The 19,542-nt window shown below is 36.4% G+C and overlaps 2 protein-coding genes and 1 pseudogene across 2 annotated transcripts; 1 reads left to right on the top strand and 2 right to left on the bottom strand.

Moving 5' to 3' along the window:
- The first annotated feature begins 991 nt into the window (after positions 1–991).
- LOC117107629 lies at positions 992–4,319 on the top strand (annotated as a pseudogene).
- Positions 4,320–5,874: 1,555 nt separating this feature from the next.
- On the bottom strand, positions 5,875–12,727 carry LOC117107676 (arylsulfatase A-like). Its single transcript, XM_033249401.1, has 4 exons — positions 9,715–12,727; positions 8,380–9,018; positions 7,632–7,890; positions 5,875–6,345 (listed from the first exon to the last, which is right to left on the bottom strand). The coding sequence occupies exons 1-4, from the start codon at positions 9,939–9,941 to the stop codon at positions 5,905–5,907; spliced, it is 1,566 nt and encodes a 521-aa protein (XP_033105292.1). The 5' UTR covers positions 9,942–12,727; the 3' UTR covers positions 5,875–5,904.
- A 146-nt stretch (positions 12,728–12,873) lies between these two features.
- On the bottom strand, positions 12,874–15,207 carry LOC117107675 (tripartite motif-containing protein 2-like). The gene has a single exon (XM_033249400.1). It carries the CDS (start codon positions 15,201–15,203, stop codon positions 13,629–13,631), a length of 1,575 nt encoding a protein of 524 aa, XP_033105291.1. The 5' UTR covers positions 15,204–15,207; the 3' UTR covers positions 12,874–13,628.
- Positions 15,208–19,542: the final 4,335 nt, after the last annotated feature.

Raw genomic sequence — 19,542 nt, 5'->3', positions numbered from 1 at the left:
GATAAAGGGTCCATAGGGCCTACCAGAAAGTACGATATGGCATCTGTAGATGGCCAGAAAAGGCACCGAGACAAAAAAATAAAATAAAATAAAAATCGATATAATTTTCTTTTTATCTCCACAAAATGATTACAAATTTAAACATCCGCAACTGGATATATGATATATCCTATAGTCGATGTCAGGGACCCATTATGCTGTCTCAATTCAACAAAGGTTTGGGCTAGTGTGCTAGATCGAGGACCCTATGGGTAGCGGGGAGTCTAGGGTTGGGGCCCAGCGGACCGCCGCATGAGAGCGCATAGGTGTTACGCCACTGATAAACACGACAAAACGGAACAGAAATAAATCCTGTTGACGAAGACGGCGACTGTTAACTTCAAATGAAAGATACGAGATAAGGTTACAATAAAAAAAATAACACATTTAGACAGAAACAAAAAGGTTTAGACACATACACTATGATCTGTGGTTTAGATGACGGCCATGTAACGTTTTAACTCATATTGAGCTGGTCAATGATAGCGTCGTCGAAAGTGATTATATTATTACGACGAGGGCTAAATGTTTCAGGACCGGTGAAGCGCAAGAACCTTAAGTGTATCTTGTCAATTCGTTTAGAGTTTTTTTACATTCTTTTAGATATTGAATTAAAAAATGACAGAACAGAAATCTTAAAATGGTCTAAGAAGTGTGAGATAAAAGAAGCGTTTAATAGGAATATCAAAAGATTGCAACTGCGCCACATCCCAAGACTCTGTTTGCCCTCGCCGTATAATATAAAATTAATATATTTAAACGTTAACCTTGGATCAATAAATACAGTAGGCCTATAATACACCAAGGTCATTATAATAATGATAATCTACTTTTTCGAGTGCATTGTAATTGATTTTATAGTCGAATTCCCAAGGATTCTTTTTTGAAGTGGTTTAATTAATAAAACCTTATGGATATAAGTTATTTGGAAGCAGTACCGGTATCATACAAGATGCCCAACGGTACAGCGTGTCCAGATCCTCCTGGAGCACGCGAGCATTCTCGAGCGAAAAAATATAGTTTTAGAGAGTTTAAGATCGTCAGAGAAGGCTTTTAGAGTGTTTGAAAAAAAGTAATATCATTGATATAGATACTGAAGAGCAAAGGCCCCAGGGTGGAACCTTGAGGGACACTTGAGTTGACGTCATGCCATGATAATGAAAGCGATGACGAACTCTGCTGCCATATCCATCATACAAATAAGAAGTGAACCACGAAAGTAAACTACCACGAAAACCAATGTGTAATTTTCGAACTAACAGCATGCGAAACTGTGTAGAATTACATTACATCACGTTGCTTCTTACATTTGATAGCTTCATAGGCAGGTCCAAGGAGACACGCAAAATGTTTATTTCAACAATTTTTAGCCATCTTCTTGACTTTCGAAATTGAATTGCAGGCGAAAAGTGAGGGGGACACCCCCTTAAATATATGTGGCGACGTGTCCCCTTCTCCCATGATCTGTGCCCATGGGACCACGAGAGTCCACACCACCTCAGCCTCAACATGGTTGAGAATAAGGACCCATGGGTGCCCGGAAATTGCGCTCTAGCCATACTATAAAAATACAACAATTATTTTTCTTAATACCATTTAGGGGGTGCGATCGCACCGTCTGCACTCCCTGTAGTCCAGGATTATAAATAAATAAATAAATATAAAGGATGACTGTACTTTTAAAAACATGGGGTCAGATGAAGTCTGGTTGAATATTTTATTAGGCCTAGAAATTGTAGACCATACGAATAATATTTCAGTAGATTCATCATTGTGATTTGCACACATGCATATTATAAGATACTCTGTGGCCGATCCAGAATTCGAAATTGAGGGGGCACAGAAAATAACTTTTAGAGAGGCAGGGTCCAGACCATTTCAGCCCCACCATAGTTGCGTTGTGAGGTACGATATTTTATGGTCTATAACACTTTTAGGTGACAGGAAATAGCATTCAATAGCAAGACTGCTTCAGGAGGTAGTCGGTTCCATATGGCCAGTGCTCTTGGATAAAATGCAAACTTGATTTGCAGTTGGTACATTAAGATTTAGGCCTACATGTATTTAAGTAGACGTTTGTTAGATAAAATATATGTTGCTCCCTGGATGCATGATGGTGGAGAGGTGTTGGATATATTAAATGAATTTTAAACATCATGGTTGCTTGCTGGATTAAGTAAACTAAAGAGGAAACTAGCTCTACTGAAGACAAAATATTTTTGTTGGAATTTAATGGTTATAAACCGTAAAACCTTGAATAGAACCCCCATGGACTTAATCTCGAGAAAAAGCCCATCTAAAAAACAGGCCCCCTCTACAATTTGCAAAAGTAATTTCGAAAAAAGGCCCATCTATAAAGAAGCCCATGGACTTGTAATCAAGATATTGGCTTTTTTCGAGATAGTACTTAAATTTAGACTTACGTTATCTTTGATTATTATGATATTGTGTCACTATCAATATTATTTTATTGTTTTAGCTTGGCTAAAATGTTGAATTTCGAATTTCTTATTTGAACAATGCCTTATACTAGCAATTCTAAAATTTACAGAACTTATTTTGAAAAGAAGCCTTCCTCTTTAGTTTGCAAAGGTACCATAATCTGGAAAAGGAGCCCATCTAGAAAGAGGTCCATCTAGAAAAAGAACGCCATCCAGGGTCCTAAAAAATAAACCCCAGGGCTTCTTGGAGGTTGTATGGCATATTTAATGTTATCTTGTGGTTTATCGATACTTTTTATCCTACAATTATTTTATATTGCTTGTTTAGCTTTAAACTACGATACTTATCTGGTTTGTTGTTTACAATTATCTATGATTTTGTTCAAATTTCATAAAATAAATAAAGTATATGTATACTTTTTTTAAAAATCAACCACTTACTGATTCTCAATGATTTATCGAATCTATAGTACAATAATGGCCGAATGCATTTCTGAAGGACAATTTTTAGTCCATCCAATTTAACTTTGAAACTAATATATTAAATAATGCATTTATGGTTGCAATTAGGAATAATCGGTTGACATATAATGATAGGCATGCATCTATCTATTACTGTGTTTATTTATACAATTTCAAAAAAAATACTGACTAGTTTAAAGAACAAGCGTAATTGCCACTTGCGACAAGGTTGACAACCGATATTGTTAAAATGTTACTTAACGATTGGACCGCTCTCTCTAAATAGATTATCTCGTCAACGTCTTAGTTTTTTTGATTGAATTCTTATAAAAGGAGAAGTCACTAGCAGACTGGCATTTTCTCTCAGCTGTGTTTAGAATCTGGTAATTGTAAACTACTAGAAGACCTATTTTACCCAAGTCTATCATTATGGACACAACAATAGTTAAACAGTACCGTCGGTGCGGTCGGGTGTTCAACAAATGGTTTTGCGATATTTATTCTACTTCACTTTCAGAATAGGTTTAGTACAACAAATCTTCTGATTTTAAATCAGTGTATTATCGATTTGTTGTCATCTTTGATGGCACTTTGTCTTTTTCTAGATGCTGACGTAATGACCCGACTCCCGGAATCAAATTCTGCAGCAGAATTCGTTTGCAAGTTCTGGTCAAGCAAGTACATTTTCTGGTCATGTACATATTCCTCAACGGCTAATCTTGTGGTACTTACTTTGATCGTTACTTTGCCGTAATGTTTGCCGTAAAATACAACATAATTAAGGAACAGATCTGGATAAAAGTATTGATTTTGTTGATTCCATGGACATGTGGTTTCGCCTTCCTCGGCTTCTGGTCAGCGATACACACCGTAAGTGATGGAGTGTGTATACAGATTTGGCCAAGTGTTGAGTATCAGAAGGCGTTTGGTTTAATGACTGGAGTTTACATCCTTGTTATTCATGTCGGTGCAATGTTGATTGTTTACTTAACAATTTTACGTGCTCTTCGAAATCGAGTTGGAGTTGGTTCGTCTGCAGTGTCTGCGAGCAGTGCGGCTAGAAGAATGAACATCATTAAGACAATGGTGATAGTTAGTGTAACATATGTGATCTGTTGGACACCAAACCAAATAGCTTTTGTCAACTTTACATTGGGTGGAGGTCTCGATTTCAACGGACCAGTTTATTACACTGTAGTAGCCATGTCTCTGTGCAACATCTGTATAAATCCCATAATATACACGTTTAAATATAATGACTTTAAAGTGGGAGTGCGAAAGACTCTGCCGTGTCTTAAGTCTATATTCACTCCACAAGAACATAATCCAACAGGAACCACGCCACTCGGCACATCAAACAGTTAGTTAATGATGTTTTTTTTAGTTCGTAATTGAAAACTACATCAAAATTATCGTAACATACGTAAAGACTTTATTGATTGTTGCGCAGTGAATGTCGTAATGTGCTTTTTAATACTTTATTGATAAAATAATTATTTTATAAATTAAATAAATATCGGCGTCGTCCTTGGAATTGAAAAACAAACATCATACCAGTTAGGCCTATAGCCATATAGTAAGTAAAAGACGCGATTAATCAAGGATATAGTGAAATCTTTCCAAAAATAGTACCAAGAACAGTTTTAAAAGATAATTTTCAATATAGTCCTAAGTTTGGGAACCATCCATCATCCCTAAATTTCATAATTAAACATATGATGATTTTGGGATTTTGGGATATTATCCTTGAATACAAGCACGTCTAAATAATTTGAGTCCGGTAATAAATACGGACATTAGTTGTGGAGATACCGGAATGTAAATTCTACAAAGTATAAGCCTATACTCTAGAATTACTCACAATTGCAACTGATAGGTCTGTGTTGCCGTGATATAAAATGATTGCTGTGTGGTTCTTACGGGCGATGGTTTTGGTTCTGGTTCTGGTGGGTAACGTCGACCTCCAAAAATGTAGGAATATAACAGGAGGGATAGAAATAATGTTGAAATGATAGGAAAGGTCCACCACCTCAGTTTAAGACGTGCATCGTCAGTCATTGGACCTGATAAATAGGAAACTCCCAATCACACGAGCATTCTCCGGGAAAAAGAACCACATTTGGTAGTAAAATGTCGTGAGTGTTTAGAAGAAATTAAGCGATTATCACCTCCAAGAAAGGAGGCGAGACAATTAGGGTGTTTGAGCAATACACGTTAAAAAAAAGGAAAAATTTAAATCCTTCGAAAGATTGTGTATTCTGTACTATCTAGAGTGTTATCTGGATCCACGCAAATATGATTTTCTAGACCATCGACGAGTGGTAAAACGGTCCTGGCACTAAATTTAACTTAGCTTCTTTAAAGCACCACCACTTAAATTAATATCTACACAAATACCCAATTGTTTAGGGTATTTGAAATGGCTTCAATGTGGTTAAAAACTTCCAAAGGACAAGATACAGACCGCGATAGTCGTCGCCTACACTATGGAATGTTTCTCCGTTATAATAGTATCGATAATTAATATATTTATAATAACATACACAAAAGACCCTTGAGTTACGGTATGTTTTTATTGCCGTTGTTATGTATAAAAAGTATCTACGCTTACAAGCATGCCCCAATGTTGGTATATCTCCGTCTATACGAAATAATTTATACCCCTGCGTTTTTAAGCAATGATGGAATTATTTAGTATTTAAGACCAAAAATATAAAATAATTTATAACTGTAAAGTGAATGAAGAGGTTGATACGTTTTTTTGATTGATTTCCATGGTACTAATAATATATAAACTACATTTCAGGTTGTGTGAAAAAGACTCTACATGCAAACGTGTAGATATAGGAAAATGTGCGCCCTATGTTGACGCGTGCCTTATCAACAAATGACAGTTCCGTTTACGTATTATTCTAATTTTCAACATCCCCTTTTTCGTGTTTCTATATTTAAAATTTCTCCTTCAAAATAGTGCGTTCTTTTTGCACAATTGATCCAATGGAAACAGATCGTCGCTATATTTTGAGTCACAACTACAGCACGAAGGATATGGTTCGCATCCTTCGTTGCAACACATCTGGCTACTCTTATCAAGGTTCATGAGAACGCTGTCAGCAAATTCAATGTCACTTGATACTCGTTCCATTTGTAAAGCCATCTCGTTAATTGTTGCTTGAAATGCAGGTAAACTACTCAGTTCATTGCGTTCCTCGGGGTCTAGTAGGAGATCGTAAAGGAGGAACGAGTTCGCCGAAGAGTCATCACATACCGTTTCGCCATTATTGTTTGAACAGACTTTCTTGCATTCGATATCATGGATTTTGTATCGTTCGTCACGAAGACCTATTGGCCCTCTGTTCGGTTGTGGGTTTTTAGGATAATACAACATAGATGTCCTTAAACTCTGAAAAAATTTAAAAATTAATTAAATATTTAAACAACAAAATAGCATCTGCAAAATGTCATACATCATATAATAATTATCATAATTAATTGACTGACCGACCGACCAACCAGACGACCCTTCACAAACCAGCAACCACGTATACACCAATTCCAACGACACCTACTTTCATAAATCCAACCCAACCTTCTTCACAAAACACCCACCTACTCACGGCGTCGGCGGAGGATCGGCCCACGAAATTTCATTAATAACGACGAGACGAGGTGCTCGAGTGGCAGATCGTTTTAACTTTGCGTAGAAGTCATAAAAATTGTACTGAATCCAGTGTAGTGTAACGACTATCAGCTCTCACTGGCTAAACCAGGGGTCCCGGAGCCTCAAAAGGCCCCAGCACATTCGAATATTCTTCGCGACCCCTGGCCCTCAGCGCCAAGGCCCCTGCCCCTTCGTTACGCCACTGACTGAATTATGTGACACAAACTTCAATTTCGACCAAATCGGCGTTTTGAGGAAAACGCGTTTGAAGTGGACTAGTTCATAAAACAGTAAATTGCACTATAAGGATATCGAAATTTTATTTATTTTTTTACATATGTCTAAAAATAAAGCATTAAACATTTCATATGTTCAATTTATTTTTCTTTTCTTAACTTCAATTAACCTGTTAATTAGCGTGAACAGTTTGTGTCTGTTTGTGAAAACGATGAGAATAAATACAGCCTATGTTGTTCACACGCAGAGTGAAGTTTGTGTCTGCTCGTGAAAACGGAACGCGATGTACGCCCGTTTTTAAGGCACAAACTGTATTTGAGCCTATGTTTACCCATTGCAGTCAATGGTGATTCATAGGCCAAAAAAAATCGGCTTATCCTGCCTAAATTATGATGTTTTTAATTTATAGACCTAGTCCAATTTATACTGCAAGAAGGGTACCGCTATGGCTAGGTATGTTAGGAAAATCTAATTTTTACATCTAACTAGCCCTCCAAGCTAGTCCTAATCAGCCGGTCACAACGATTGCAACGCCGAACGTTCGTCTTTTGAAACCCCACTGAAAGTTTGCGTCTGCTCGTTAAAAACGGAAAATCTATTTTCCTCAGTTTGTGCGCTATGGCTAATTAGACTAATTAACTAAATGATATAGCTGAAAAGGTAGAGTTCGATGTACACAATGTAAAAGAATAAAGAAATTGAAAAATTGTGCATTTTTAGGTTTGTGTCACTTCGTGGTGTCTGTCGGTAAACGATCAATTGATACTCTAACTAGAGGCGAAAGTGTTTACCTTTTCGTTTGAAAATAGAATATTTGAGAAATCAAATCCATCAAGAACGACGTCAATATCATCTGGTAGCAATCCGCTTAAACTTCTGATTGTGGGCCATATGTCCAGTTGACTCAGGAACTCCGTTGAGATACCGCTACGGACGTGGCCTGGCCAATTGATTATAGTTGGAACACGATGTCCGCCTTCAAACGTTGATCCTTTTCCGCATCTCATCGGCCCTGTGAATCCTGCAAGTTCTTGCAGTGATAATGCAGGGCTAGAAAATTGACATCGAAAACGATATTAATTGAGACCGGTATCATTAGATGTGTTAAAGAACATTATCATCATCGTCATTTATCATCAATCACCTTTATCAAAACCACTGTCATTCTCAGCTCTTAAAATCTCAAAAAAAAAAGAAAAAAAAAAGAAAAAAAAAAACATTTTACTTTTAATGGACATCTTCAGTGAACTTAATAAGTATTTGCAACTCTGTGTGTTTATTATAATTTTTATTCACTGCATAATGGTGTCCGGCAGGGTATGGTTTTACGATCTTATTCTATATTGTACAGGGCCTCATGGGTTTGCTTATCTTGAATGCCACTTTCCATTTCAATTCATCATTTCTATTCTTACACTCATGCCTACTTGCTACCTTTTACTATATTATTTGATGTTTGAATTTGAATAGGAGTAGGCCTGGTTATACTTAATTCCTGATTTATCGTTTTATTCGCCATTTAGGCTATTTGTGTCTTACCCGTTATCAGATGTAAGTATTATCAATGTATTTTCACGCAGACCGCATTTTTCTAACTCATCTATAACTTCTCCAACCTCCCAATCCAATTCTGCTAGCGAGTCTGTGTAGTCACCACCAATTGTTGTATTTCTGAAGCGTTCACCTGCAAAATTAGGTGCATGCGTATGGGCAAATGCATAATAGAGGAAAAATGGCGTTCCAGAACAGGAGTACTCTTGAATCCAGCTTCTTGCCGCTCTTGCTTGACGCTCAGATAAATGTACTAAATCAACTGGTTGTTCGACTATTGTATTTCCATTCATTAGCTGACAAGGTGCGTGGAAATTTGTGCATATTTCTGAGTCGCATGGGTCAGTCGGGTAGAAGCATGTTTGGCAGGGACAATCAGAGTGAGTGTGTGGTATTCCGAAGTATCGATCGAACCCATGCTGTAGAGGAAGGAACTCTCTTTGATAACCAACACCGAGATGCCACTTTCCTATATGTCCTGATGTGTATCCTTGTCTGGCTAGCATCTCAGCAATTGTTATTTCCTCGTGTGGTAGACCCTCAGTGTTATCTTGGTGGAAGACGGCGTTGTCGTTATCATTCCAGACTCCTGACCGAACTGGATATCGTCCAGTCAAAAGACCCGCTCTGTTGTAGACATTAAATTAAATAATTCATAAGAGGTTTAAGCGAATTTATAAGTTACAAAAATATCATATGGAATAAAAACACTGTAGTGAAGTTCAACAAACTGAAGAAGACAGCATAGACTGCTGGTGAAAGCTTATGTATTAAATAATTTAAGTCTGTAAAGTGCTACCAGTGTCACTTTTATTTCATACGTCTACCAGATTAGCACGGCCCCATCTACTATTAAAACAGGTTCTTGTATTGTCGAAAGCTCCGATGAGGGCAGTATAATTAAAGCAGTAGGCAGTAGTGTATTATTGGCCCTACGGCCGCCCATACAAAAAATAATCTATTAATAAAAGCAGTAGAGTATATTGGCCCTAACGGCCGCTCATACATAAAAGAATATATTGCAGTAATCAATCAGCCGAAAAAAAGAATATATAATCAATCAGACAAGTATTCCCAGAGATCCTCATCGGAGCTAAAAATCATAGAAATACTTAAAGTAAACGTCGTAAAACAGCGGTACTCTTCAAATCTCCGAATTTATGCAACGTTTGGCCCGATCAACGTTTACAAAAGGAATAATAATGCTACTGCTACTACAATAATCTGTATTGACGTATTGCACACTAAAGAATCACTGTTACGGTGATGATGAAGTACTTTAAAAGTATCATAAAACTACAAGACGTATTTTTTTTAACCTACCTTGAAGGACTGCAAACGGAAGAAGCACTGTAGAATTGGGTAAATTTCAAACCATCTCTTGCCAGCTTATCTATGTTTGGTGTCTTTGATAATGGATTCCCATAGATTTGAAGATCGGCGAATCCCATGTCATCAGCCAGAAATAGAACGAAGTTTGGCTTATGAAAGCTGCTTCCAGTCGAAATGCAGGTGATGAAAAGGAATATAACTTCAGCAGATGTAGCCATTTTCCTGATTGAAATTATTGTTCGGTGGTGCAAATTATAACCAACTTTTAATCATTAATGTTGCATATAGTGATTACCTTGTAAATATGATCATGTACCAGAAAACGTGTTAAGGTTAAGGTAAAATTCACAATGAAAAACATAAAAATAGTTTGGCACTCAAGTGAAAACAATTGTAGGTAAAAGAACCCGAGCTTAGAGAGTGCCCTAAAATCTAAGGCAGAAAATTTCAAGTATGATCCTCTAGCGTGTTTCATGTGTCTGTAGAATAATTGTGGGCCTGGAGAGCGCTGTATTATATACGTCCGCACGCATGCGAACAGGCGGTAATGGTTCGGTGAATTACTTGGTATTTTGATAATAATAATAGGCCTATGTAACTGTTAGAACAATATCATTGATTAGAAACTTTGTTTTTATTTCGATGTGAAAACATCACTCCTATTTGTTTTTATTTTTATTATAGTATATAGGCCATAGGGCACAACAATGTAAGGGCATGTCAGACCATCGTTAAGATAATCTATCTCCCGATTGTCAACTCGTAGAATTTAATGCTTTTTCGTATTGACATAAAAAAACCTTACATTATTAACTAAAAAATGAACAAAATTACTGTCCCAAATTATGGCCTAAACTGTAACAGATGGAAAGTTTCGAATGTTATTAGTTGGTATAAATCATTCCATAGATAACTGTACAGAGGGTGCATAACACGGTATGTAACTGGAAACAGGCAGGGGACTTTTGTCTTGTTAATGGTAGCCCGAAGTCTTTGACAATTGTTAGTTCCAAGGTAAGGTGGTGTAAAAAAGCATAACAATTGAGAATATGGTAATATATCGTTACAGCAGGGAACACTGTTTCTTCAATTCCCACCTTCCACCCCTTTAACCACTAATATAAAATTATAATCTGTATGCTACTGTATTAAGTATTTCACCCAGACTTTTAAGCGAATACATACCTATATACTATCGTATTAATTGTATTTTACTATTTTAATTATTTTTGTTATACATTTTGTATACACTATGTCATATAATCATCAGCCAATAGTTAACACAACATATATTTTTTGTGAAATTGCTGACCCCCTATTTCTGATAATTTTATTTTGTATGTATCTTCGTCGCTTGTGGCTTAGTGGGTTGTGTTGGAGAAGCCTGGTGACACAAATATATATTGATACTTGCGATACACCACATTAATTCTGAAAAAAAAAACTTGTTGTTGGTTGAGAATATCTCGACGTTTCGATTGAGTTACTTCAATGTCTTCAGGAAAATAACATCCGCAGAAATTCCAAAACAGTGAAATACTTATGTGTTTTGGGTAATGAGACTTGCTGTTGATTGGTGGAAAACTAATCAATAACTGATACTACGTGTGAAAAGGCTAGAAAGTCAAACCCATACTTAAAGAGGCGTAAAATGGCAACGAATGGAATTTTCTGAATTAGAAAATAAACAAGAAATATTTCCTATAAAAAAACGACACATCTTTAACTTATTACTGGTTTGTAAACATAAAAATAATAGCCTACAGGTACAGGAATTGGTTTACGACTGGTGTAACAATAGCCACAAAGTTATTTACATTGCGGTCACAGGATTAAAATAATATAAAAAAGCATACTAAACAGTAAACTCTACATTATAAAAAAAAACTCCAGGTAAAACTATTCCCCATCGGACACCATCCCGGTATTTCAGAGTCAACATATAAACAAAAACTAGAATGGAGAACCCGATAATGAAATGTTATACTAACCTGTACTTAGTTAAGACAAGGTATGGGATAGGAATACAGTTTTAGCTTAGGCGGTAGTACTGTGGTTTAGCTGGTATTTTGATAATTTAATATAATATTCGTGCTATTTTAGGAAACGGTTAGAACAATATCATTAATTAGAAAGTTTTTCTTAATTGTTATTACAGTATATATTAAATTTCAATAGACCACAACAATGTAACGGTATGCCAGACCATTGTTAGGTCGTGGCAGTGTGAGACTGGCTTATAATCTCTTCCTCGATTGTCAACTAGTAATGCTTTTTCGTATTTATCAAAGCCCAAAAAAATTAAATTACACCATTAACTAATAAGAAATGATGCGCAATGAAGAAAATTACTGTCCTAAATTATTGCCTAAAGCTGTAACAGATGGAATGTTTCGAATGTTAATAGTTGGCATACATTAATCAAATAATTGTACAGCTGGGAAAACATGGTTACGTAACACGATGTAATTTGAAGTAGGAAGGGGACTCGTGTCAACGGCAGACCGTAATATTTCACAATTGTTAAAGTGGGGTTGAAGCATATCCTAAGTCATAGATAAGGTGGTGTAAAAGCTAAACAACATTTTAAAACATATAATATAGGCCTACTTTAAAAGTCGTCAATTTGCGATCAATGGAATTCTGCTAACTTGGCTCACGAGCATTTCGGTCAATTATTGATGCCTTATAAAACTAAATTCATTGTGAGGTGACGTACAGATATGGACAGGTGAAGCAACATTTGTAAGTTTTCTTATTGTCCAAAGAGTCGGGGGCGCTTTTCTAGCACTTTTGATGGATTTCCATAAACATTAATAGAAAGCAGGCAGTTTTTAAGGGAACCTCCTTTAAAGGTCAGGAAATACTACGCTTCATTTTCGGATAGAAAGAAAAGACGATCTCTTTGCATTATTGTCCTCCACATATCCTGTTAGAGTTTGTTTGGTTTTGCTTTAAAATTATGTAGGTATTATTACATATCTGGAAAACCGTTTTGGCGCCGATTCTGAGTACAATACATAAATCTAAGTGTGAGCTCTTTACTAGAATTGGAAAAAATCATGCCTTCCAAAATTTTCATGCCATTAATTTACCAAAAACCTATATCATTAAAGCCAATCAAGTTAACTTACTCAACCAGATCTGTGATTCAAAGTCCAGGTGTTTTTATTCACATTTACTGTATAGTGCATGTTAAGAACACCCTAACTGATAACAAGCAATGATTTTTCCATTTCTAATATAATATTCAACAATTATTATCGTCAACATGTTTAAAAATCTTGCAAATATGTTGACTGTGTTAACCATGGAGTTTGTGACAGTGTTAAGTTTGCCATTTTTGTTGATGATTTCAACACTCTTCTTAATTTGTTACAAACTTTTTAATGGATTATATAATTTGAACACTGTACATAATAATGAATTTGTTATTGACGGTGCGTTCATAAAGAAAAACATATAAAACAGCAGTGTAGACAGAAACACAGCAATGTACAATACGGTACATAAAACGATAAAAAATTTTAAAAGTACTCATTATTCAAACACCGTTTCTATTTACAATTGGTAGTTACCTACTGAAACAGGTTTAGAATGATAAAAGACTCTTTGTTTCTACTGGAATTAAGGCCTCTGTGGTCGAATTGGTAAGACGTTCGCAGGATAAGCGAAAGTTCTTGGGTTCGAGTCCCGGTGGAGACAAGGTTTCTCTTTTCATTCTGATCAGATTTTCTTCTTCTGTTACGTTTAAATTATATAATACAACTGTAGGACTCTGAACTACTACACATTATGTATAGGATAAGATGCATCTTGTCCATAGTTATATATATATATATATAATTATATAGGTATATATGACTATAATAGTAATTATTATTTATTTACAGTAACCCCAAGATCTATTTTACTTTTTTTGAATTAGTCGGCGGTTTCTTTGCGTTCTTGTTCTTATTAATTGCTGATCCCTTTGATACAGTTACCCGGAAAGGAGAGCCCTTAATCTGCTTCCCATCAATATGGATCTTCACACCAAATGTTCCAGTTATTGTTGGCAGCCATGAGAATTGATAAGTTCCATTTTTATGCGACTCGAGAGTAGGTGTTGCGATAACTTTCTTTTCGCTGTCGATAATTTCAATAGAAGGAGCGGGGTCTGCAACACTAGCATTGCCGTCTTCATTCTTCGTTGTCACAGTGATAGTCTTCAGTTCTCCAGTCTTAGCGTCAGTTACTCGGCTGAAGGACGAGTGTTCAGGAGAAACATCACTGATTTTGAAGCAACAGAGGTTTTCAGAGTTGACACTCCCAACATTTTGCTCGTTGATAACGATCTTTAGTACCTCTGTCACACTGACAACCTTTCCAGCGTGTTTGGTACTCTTCACAGTCTTCTCGAAAGATTTGATGTGGTTTGATGTTGCATGACGTAGAAGCTCGCAGTTCCGACTGCCTACAAGACACTCTATATATTCAATTAGCGATTTTATGTTGCAAGAGCTGTCATTAGTGTGACTAAGTAGATTTTTCATTGCTTCATATTTATTTTGGTATTTTTCTTCTAGTTTTTCGTTCAATTCTATTTCACATTTATCAATCTTCTCTCTTAGTTCAGAACACAGTTTTTTAATATCGGCAGAAGCTTGTTCCTTCAGAGGCTGCAACTTATCAATTGCCTGGTTGATGTTGCTCATTGTCTGGTCACTGATTTTACTTTGTTTATGTAATTCATCAGCTACTTTCTTCAGCTTTGGCGTAAGTCGATCTACGTAATCCGCAACTGGTTCGACGTCATGCTTAGCCCGTTGGTGGTCGATCACATTACATGCCATGCATATAAAGACGTCACATACCCTGCAGTAGACGTCCACCTTCGCCTGAGGATGCACAGAACAATAGACAATCTGTAGCGCCAGACGATCTTTGGTGTTGAGCTTCTGATACTCATCGATCTGGATACACTCGTGGTCTTTGGTTGCAGGGATCAGTTGGTGCCGCTCGGCATCCCTGTTGCAAAGGAAGTGCTCACAGTTCGTGCATCTTTGAGTCGCATTTGATGAGCATAGACTGCATTGCACATCATTGCCGGAGGATTGACACTTCAATACCTTTTCAACAAGCGGATCTACAGAAAGATCTTCTAAGTTGTCTGGTATACTTGAGGCACATACGGGACACATGGCATCATTTTTATTTTTGGAGTCGATATGCTCTTTAAGGCATCCGATACAAAAAGAATGAATGCATGCCAAGCTTCTAGGATCATTTAACTGTTTCTTGCAGAGAAAACAATCCCCAATAGTACCGGTACTTTCTTGTACGTCGTTTTCTGCTGTTTCATTCTCTTCTTTGGCCTGATCGTCAACGGGGGTGTCCTCATTAACAATTGTTTCAGGGGCATCATCTGCTTTTGTATCTTCATCTTCGGTAGTCTGTTGTTGGTTTATTCCATCGTTTGCTTCTAATTCATCAGACATATTCTACTGAAAGAAAAGAAAAAATAGAAATTATATCACAAAGGATCCATGGAAACTGCTATTAAAAATGCTCAAACACTGGCGTACAAACCACATCGGTGTTCGGTAGAGTGAAACATGGTTACTGCCTATATCCCCTCCTATCAACAACATCTCAGATCTCATTATTGCCCGAATGCATCGTTTTTTTATTATTTGCAGACCACATTCGTGTTAATATACGGTATTGATTAGATCAGAATTTAATGAAGTGCCAGCCACATTGGTTACTGCATTTATTTTCACTAATTATAAAACAAATGAGCAAAATATGTTACCATAATTCATCCCAATATTACGAACCTCATCAGATGGAATGATTGTGTTGTCTCCAATGTTGATGTTTTGAATGATAGGTACATTTCTAAGATGTTTGAGGTGAATGAACAGTACCTCAGTTTTATCAGGATTTAAACAGAGCATTGTATGCTAACCAAAATTGGACATTTCTGACGAAATCTTCAATAGCAACTTAGCCTCATCATATCTATTTCTTCTACAGACGTTATACAATTAGAACATATTATTCAGTTATATAATGATTAAATGACTAAATGATGATGATGATGATAAAATGAAAACCAAGTAGAAAAGGATAGAACATGATTGGGTCGGGACGGAGCTCCTTGGATTAACGTAAATGGCCCTTGGTGTCCTAATTTGGAAAAGCCACTCACTTCTTTTAGTATAATGACTTCATTGTTTACTGTATTTTACTGTGCTGAGCAATTTGCAGTATTAGATGAATTGGAGGACTGTTTGAGCGTATTTATTACGTCACCCTAAAAAGCCACGCCTCCTTCTTTTGAAGTCGCGGTATTTAGCAACTACCGCGTGAATGGACGTTTCTAATTTATTACATACATTAAATACAATGTATACAGTGTTCAAACTGTCTCTTATACACATCTAGATGTGTATAAGAGACAGCTACAATTCCAACTCTAGATCCAGGTTAATGTCTAGTGGGGCTGAGCCATACCATCGACGTAAAGATGATATAATACGAAACAGGGGAAAACTTCAAATTCGATTCCCTCAGGAGAAGATGTTATAAAAAAAATCTATAGAAAAAACGTGGATCACGTTTTATTGCAAAGTGCGACAGCTCAGTTATTACAAAGTGCGACAGACCTTATTACAAAGTGCGACAGTTATTAGGCCTACAAGTGCGACAGAATTTATTATAAAGTGTGACAGTTATTACAAAGTGCGACAGTTATTACAAAGTGCGACGATTATTATGAAATGCGACGCAACATACGTGTAGGTTGTCGAGAAATGATGATAATTGTGGCAATGTGTTTGCAGTACTATGAATCGGAAAGATTCCTATAGAGCTGGACCTGACCTAGCCTAGTAATGTAGTACTAAGCACCAGCGATCGGTCACCCTGTGTGTATCGTGGGTTTCTTACCTTGAAGCCTGTTTTCCACTTGCGAATATATTCGCTAGTGTCAAAAGCGTTTGTTCATGCGCGTGCTATTCACATTTTGGGGGGGGGGGTCGCTTCAGCGAAATCGGTAGTTCGAATTGTTTCTACTTTTTGCTTAGCGCAAAAAAGTGCGCGACCAATCGGAGTTCATGAACCGAATCGATGCCTTCGATTCGTGCGAATAAATGCGCCTAGTGGATAGCCTACTGATGTACTGCGTAGCGGGAGACGGTGAGGCTATTTATTAGTAAGACTAGGCAATTAAACAGTAATTAGACAGTGCAGTTATATGTTATAGAAAGTACACTTTCGAAAGAAATAAATTAAAATACTAATATAGCAAAATTACTAATAACTACAAGGTTTGTGAGCGTAAATTCCATAATACGAATTAAGGGTAGCACCAGCCCCTTGCCATACAAATTACAGCTCCCACTGACGTCTCAGTCAAGAAATACGGGTAGATGAAGTTTTCTCGCAAATCTGACTACAAAATGAAATCCAAATTTCACGTTCCACTTCTAAACTTTGAGTTGTTTTTTACACACGCCGCTGAGGGCGGTGTTCCGGGAACCCTGCGTCTAGATGTAGATAAGAGCTCAAGAACATGTGGTGGAGAGAAGTGTAATCAGGTAGGATATGCATGAGGGTGATTTGTTTTTTATTGATATGTATGTGAAAAGCAACAATTTAAATTTTAGGCGTGTCTTAACGGGTAACCAGTGAAAGTAACTAAGAGCAGCTGTTATATGCTCAAATCTAGAAACTCCTGACACGAGACGTGCAGCCGTACTCAGGAGAAGCTGCAAATTACTAGATATACCTTTAAGGAAGACCATGGAATGTAATATTGCAATATTCTAGCCGAGATGTAATTAATTCATGGACAATCTTGATGGTTGTTTCTTCTGTTGAAAAACCTTCGAATGGTTTTGATGTTGCGTATGTGATAAGATACTGCTTTACCTATGTTGTTAATATGCCTATTCCTTGTCATTGAAGAGTAAAATACATCCAAATATTACGAACCTCATCAGATGGAATGATTGGGTTGTCTCCAATGTTGATGTTTTGAATGATAGGTACATTTCTAAGATGTTTGAGGTGAATGAACAGTACCTCAGTTTTATCAGGATTTAAACAGAGCATTGTATGCTAACCAAAATTGGACATTTCTGACGCAAGCTTCAATAGCAACTTAGCCTCATCATATCTATTTCTTCTACAGACGTTAGACAATTAGAACATATTATTCAGTTATATAATGATTAAATGATTAAATGATGATGATGATGATAAAATGAAAACCAAGTAGAAAAGGATAGAACATGATTGGGTCGGGACGGAGCTCCTTGGATTAACGTAAATGGCCCTTGGTGTCCTAATTTGGAAAAGCCACTCACTTCTTTTAGTATAATGACTTCATTGTTTACTGTATTTAACTGTGCTGAGCAATTTGCAGTATTAGATGAATTGGAGGACTGTTTGAGCGTATTTATTACGTCACCCTAAAAAGCAACGCCTGCTTCTTTTGAAGTCGCGGTATTTAGCAACTACCGCGTGAATGGACGCTTCTAATTTATTACACGTAAACCGCTGAGAGCGCTATATCGTTATTATAAGATGTTTAGATTTAAGTACAAATATAAAATTCGAGCGTTGTGGAGCTGTGCCATAGCGAATATGATTTCGATTTTCATTCCTCAGTACTTTTTAATATCAAATACTCTACTTGACATATTTTTGGCTACGCTACTTTAATAATTTATTAATATTATTAATAATAATGATTAATTAAATAATAGTTGGTCAGAGGGCTTATTTTATGGTTGTAAAATATACAGTAAATGCTCGAATAAGCGCCGATCTCGAATAAGCGCCGCATTTGAATAAGTCACAATGCGCTTAATCGAAATTATATATTACCTTGTGCGTAATGAAACACTTTGAGAAGCAGGGTTTTAAATACAATGTATACAGTGTTCAAATGAATAATAGCACAATTAAGGCACAAACATATTATTATTTATAAACGTTTATCTTCGATGATAGGCATTACCGAACTACGAATACGTGAGATACGATAGGTAACACGGGAACAGCCATTTAAAGCGCCACCCAGAGCCTTCAAAAATTGTCTAAATGACGTGGCACTTATTATACAGTGAAAAATGAATTATAACACTATTAAGACATAAGCATTTCTTTATAAACGTTTATTTACTATGACGTTGGGCCTGAGATATGCCTGAACTACGGAAATACGTAAGATAGGTAACATGGGAACGGACATGGAAAGCGCCACGCCACTATTTTGCTATAAACGCAGCTCTCGTATAAGCGCCGCTCTCGTATAAGCACCGCACTCAAATAAGCGCCGCACCGAAACCTCCAAAAATGTTATAAGCGCCGCGGCCGATGCTTATTTATTTATTTATTTTCAATCTTTCGACAAAGAACAGAAAAGGTTGAACAGGGGTGCCGAGGAAAAGCAGAAGTTAGAAAACTGTCATCGATTGATGTGCTCAACCGAATCCCTGCCAACAAAAACAATACAAAACAAAATCATTCATAGGAAACAATAAAAGGAACAAGTAATCAAAAAGCAGCACAAAAAAAAAAAAGAAACAAAAATAAAATAAAAGTAAGCAAGCAAGCAAGTAAAACAAAGATAATAATTATTCCAGCAAAAATAAATAAATAAAAATTGAAAAGATAAAAATTTAAAATATTAAATTATTATATATATTTATCTACAGTTATCACATCCAAAAACAATATTTCGTCGTTTAAATACAAATTTTAAAATGCAATCGCCATAAGAAAAACATAAATTCAATATTTATGCACGTTTGAAAAAGTACT

This window comes from Anneissia japonica, unplaced genomic scaffold (genome assembly GCF_011630105.1).
Source record: "Anneissia japonica isolate Jap-2015-1 unplaced genomic scaffold, ASM1163010v1 scaffold5330_len1712360_cov203, whole genome shotgun sequence".
Lineage (NCBI taxonomy): Eukaryota > Metazoa > Echinodermata > Crinoidea > Comatulida > Comatulidae > Anneissia > Anneissia japonica.
Note: the sequence above shows the minus strand (reverse complement) of the source record. Positions and strands in the feature narration are given on the sequence as shown.

What these genes read in the sequence shown, in the direction of transcription:
- LOC117107675 (XM_033249400.1), bottom strand. Translation starts at nt 15,203, where the DNA reads ATGTCTGATGAATTAGAAGCAAACGATGGAATAAACCAACAACAGACT.
- LOC117107676 (XM_033249401.1), bottom strand. Translation starts at nt 9,941, where the DNA reads ATGGCTACATCTGCTGAAGTTATATTCCTTTTCATCACCTGCATTTCG. An exon ending in ATACTTACATCTGATAACGG is followed by an intron (nt 7,891 to 8,379) that starts GTAAGACACAAA and finishes TCAATTTTCTAG; the next exon opens with CCCTGCATTATCACTGCAAG. An exon ending in TTCTATTTTCAAACGAAAAG is followed by an intron (nt 6,346 to 7,631) that starts GTAAACACTTTC and finishes AAATTTTTTCAG; the next exon opens with AGTTTAAGGACATCTATGTT.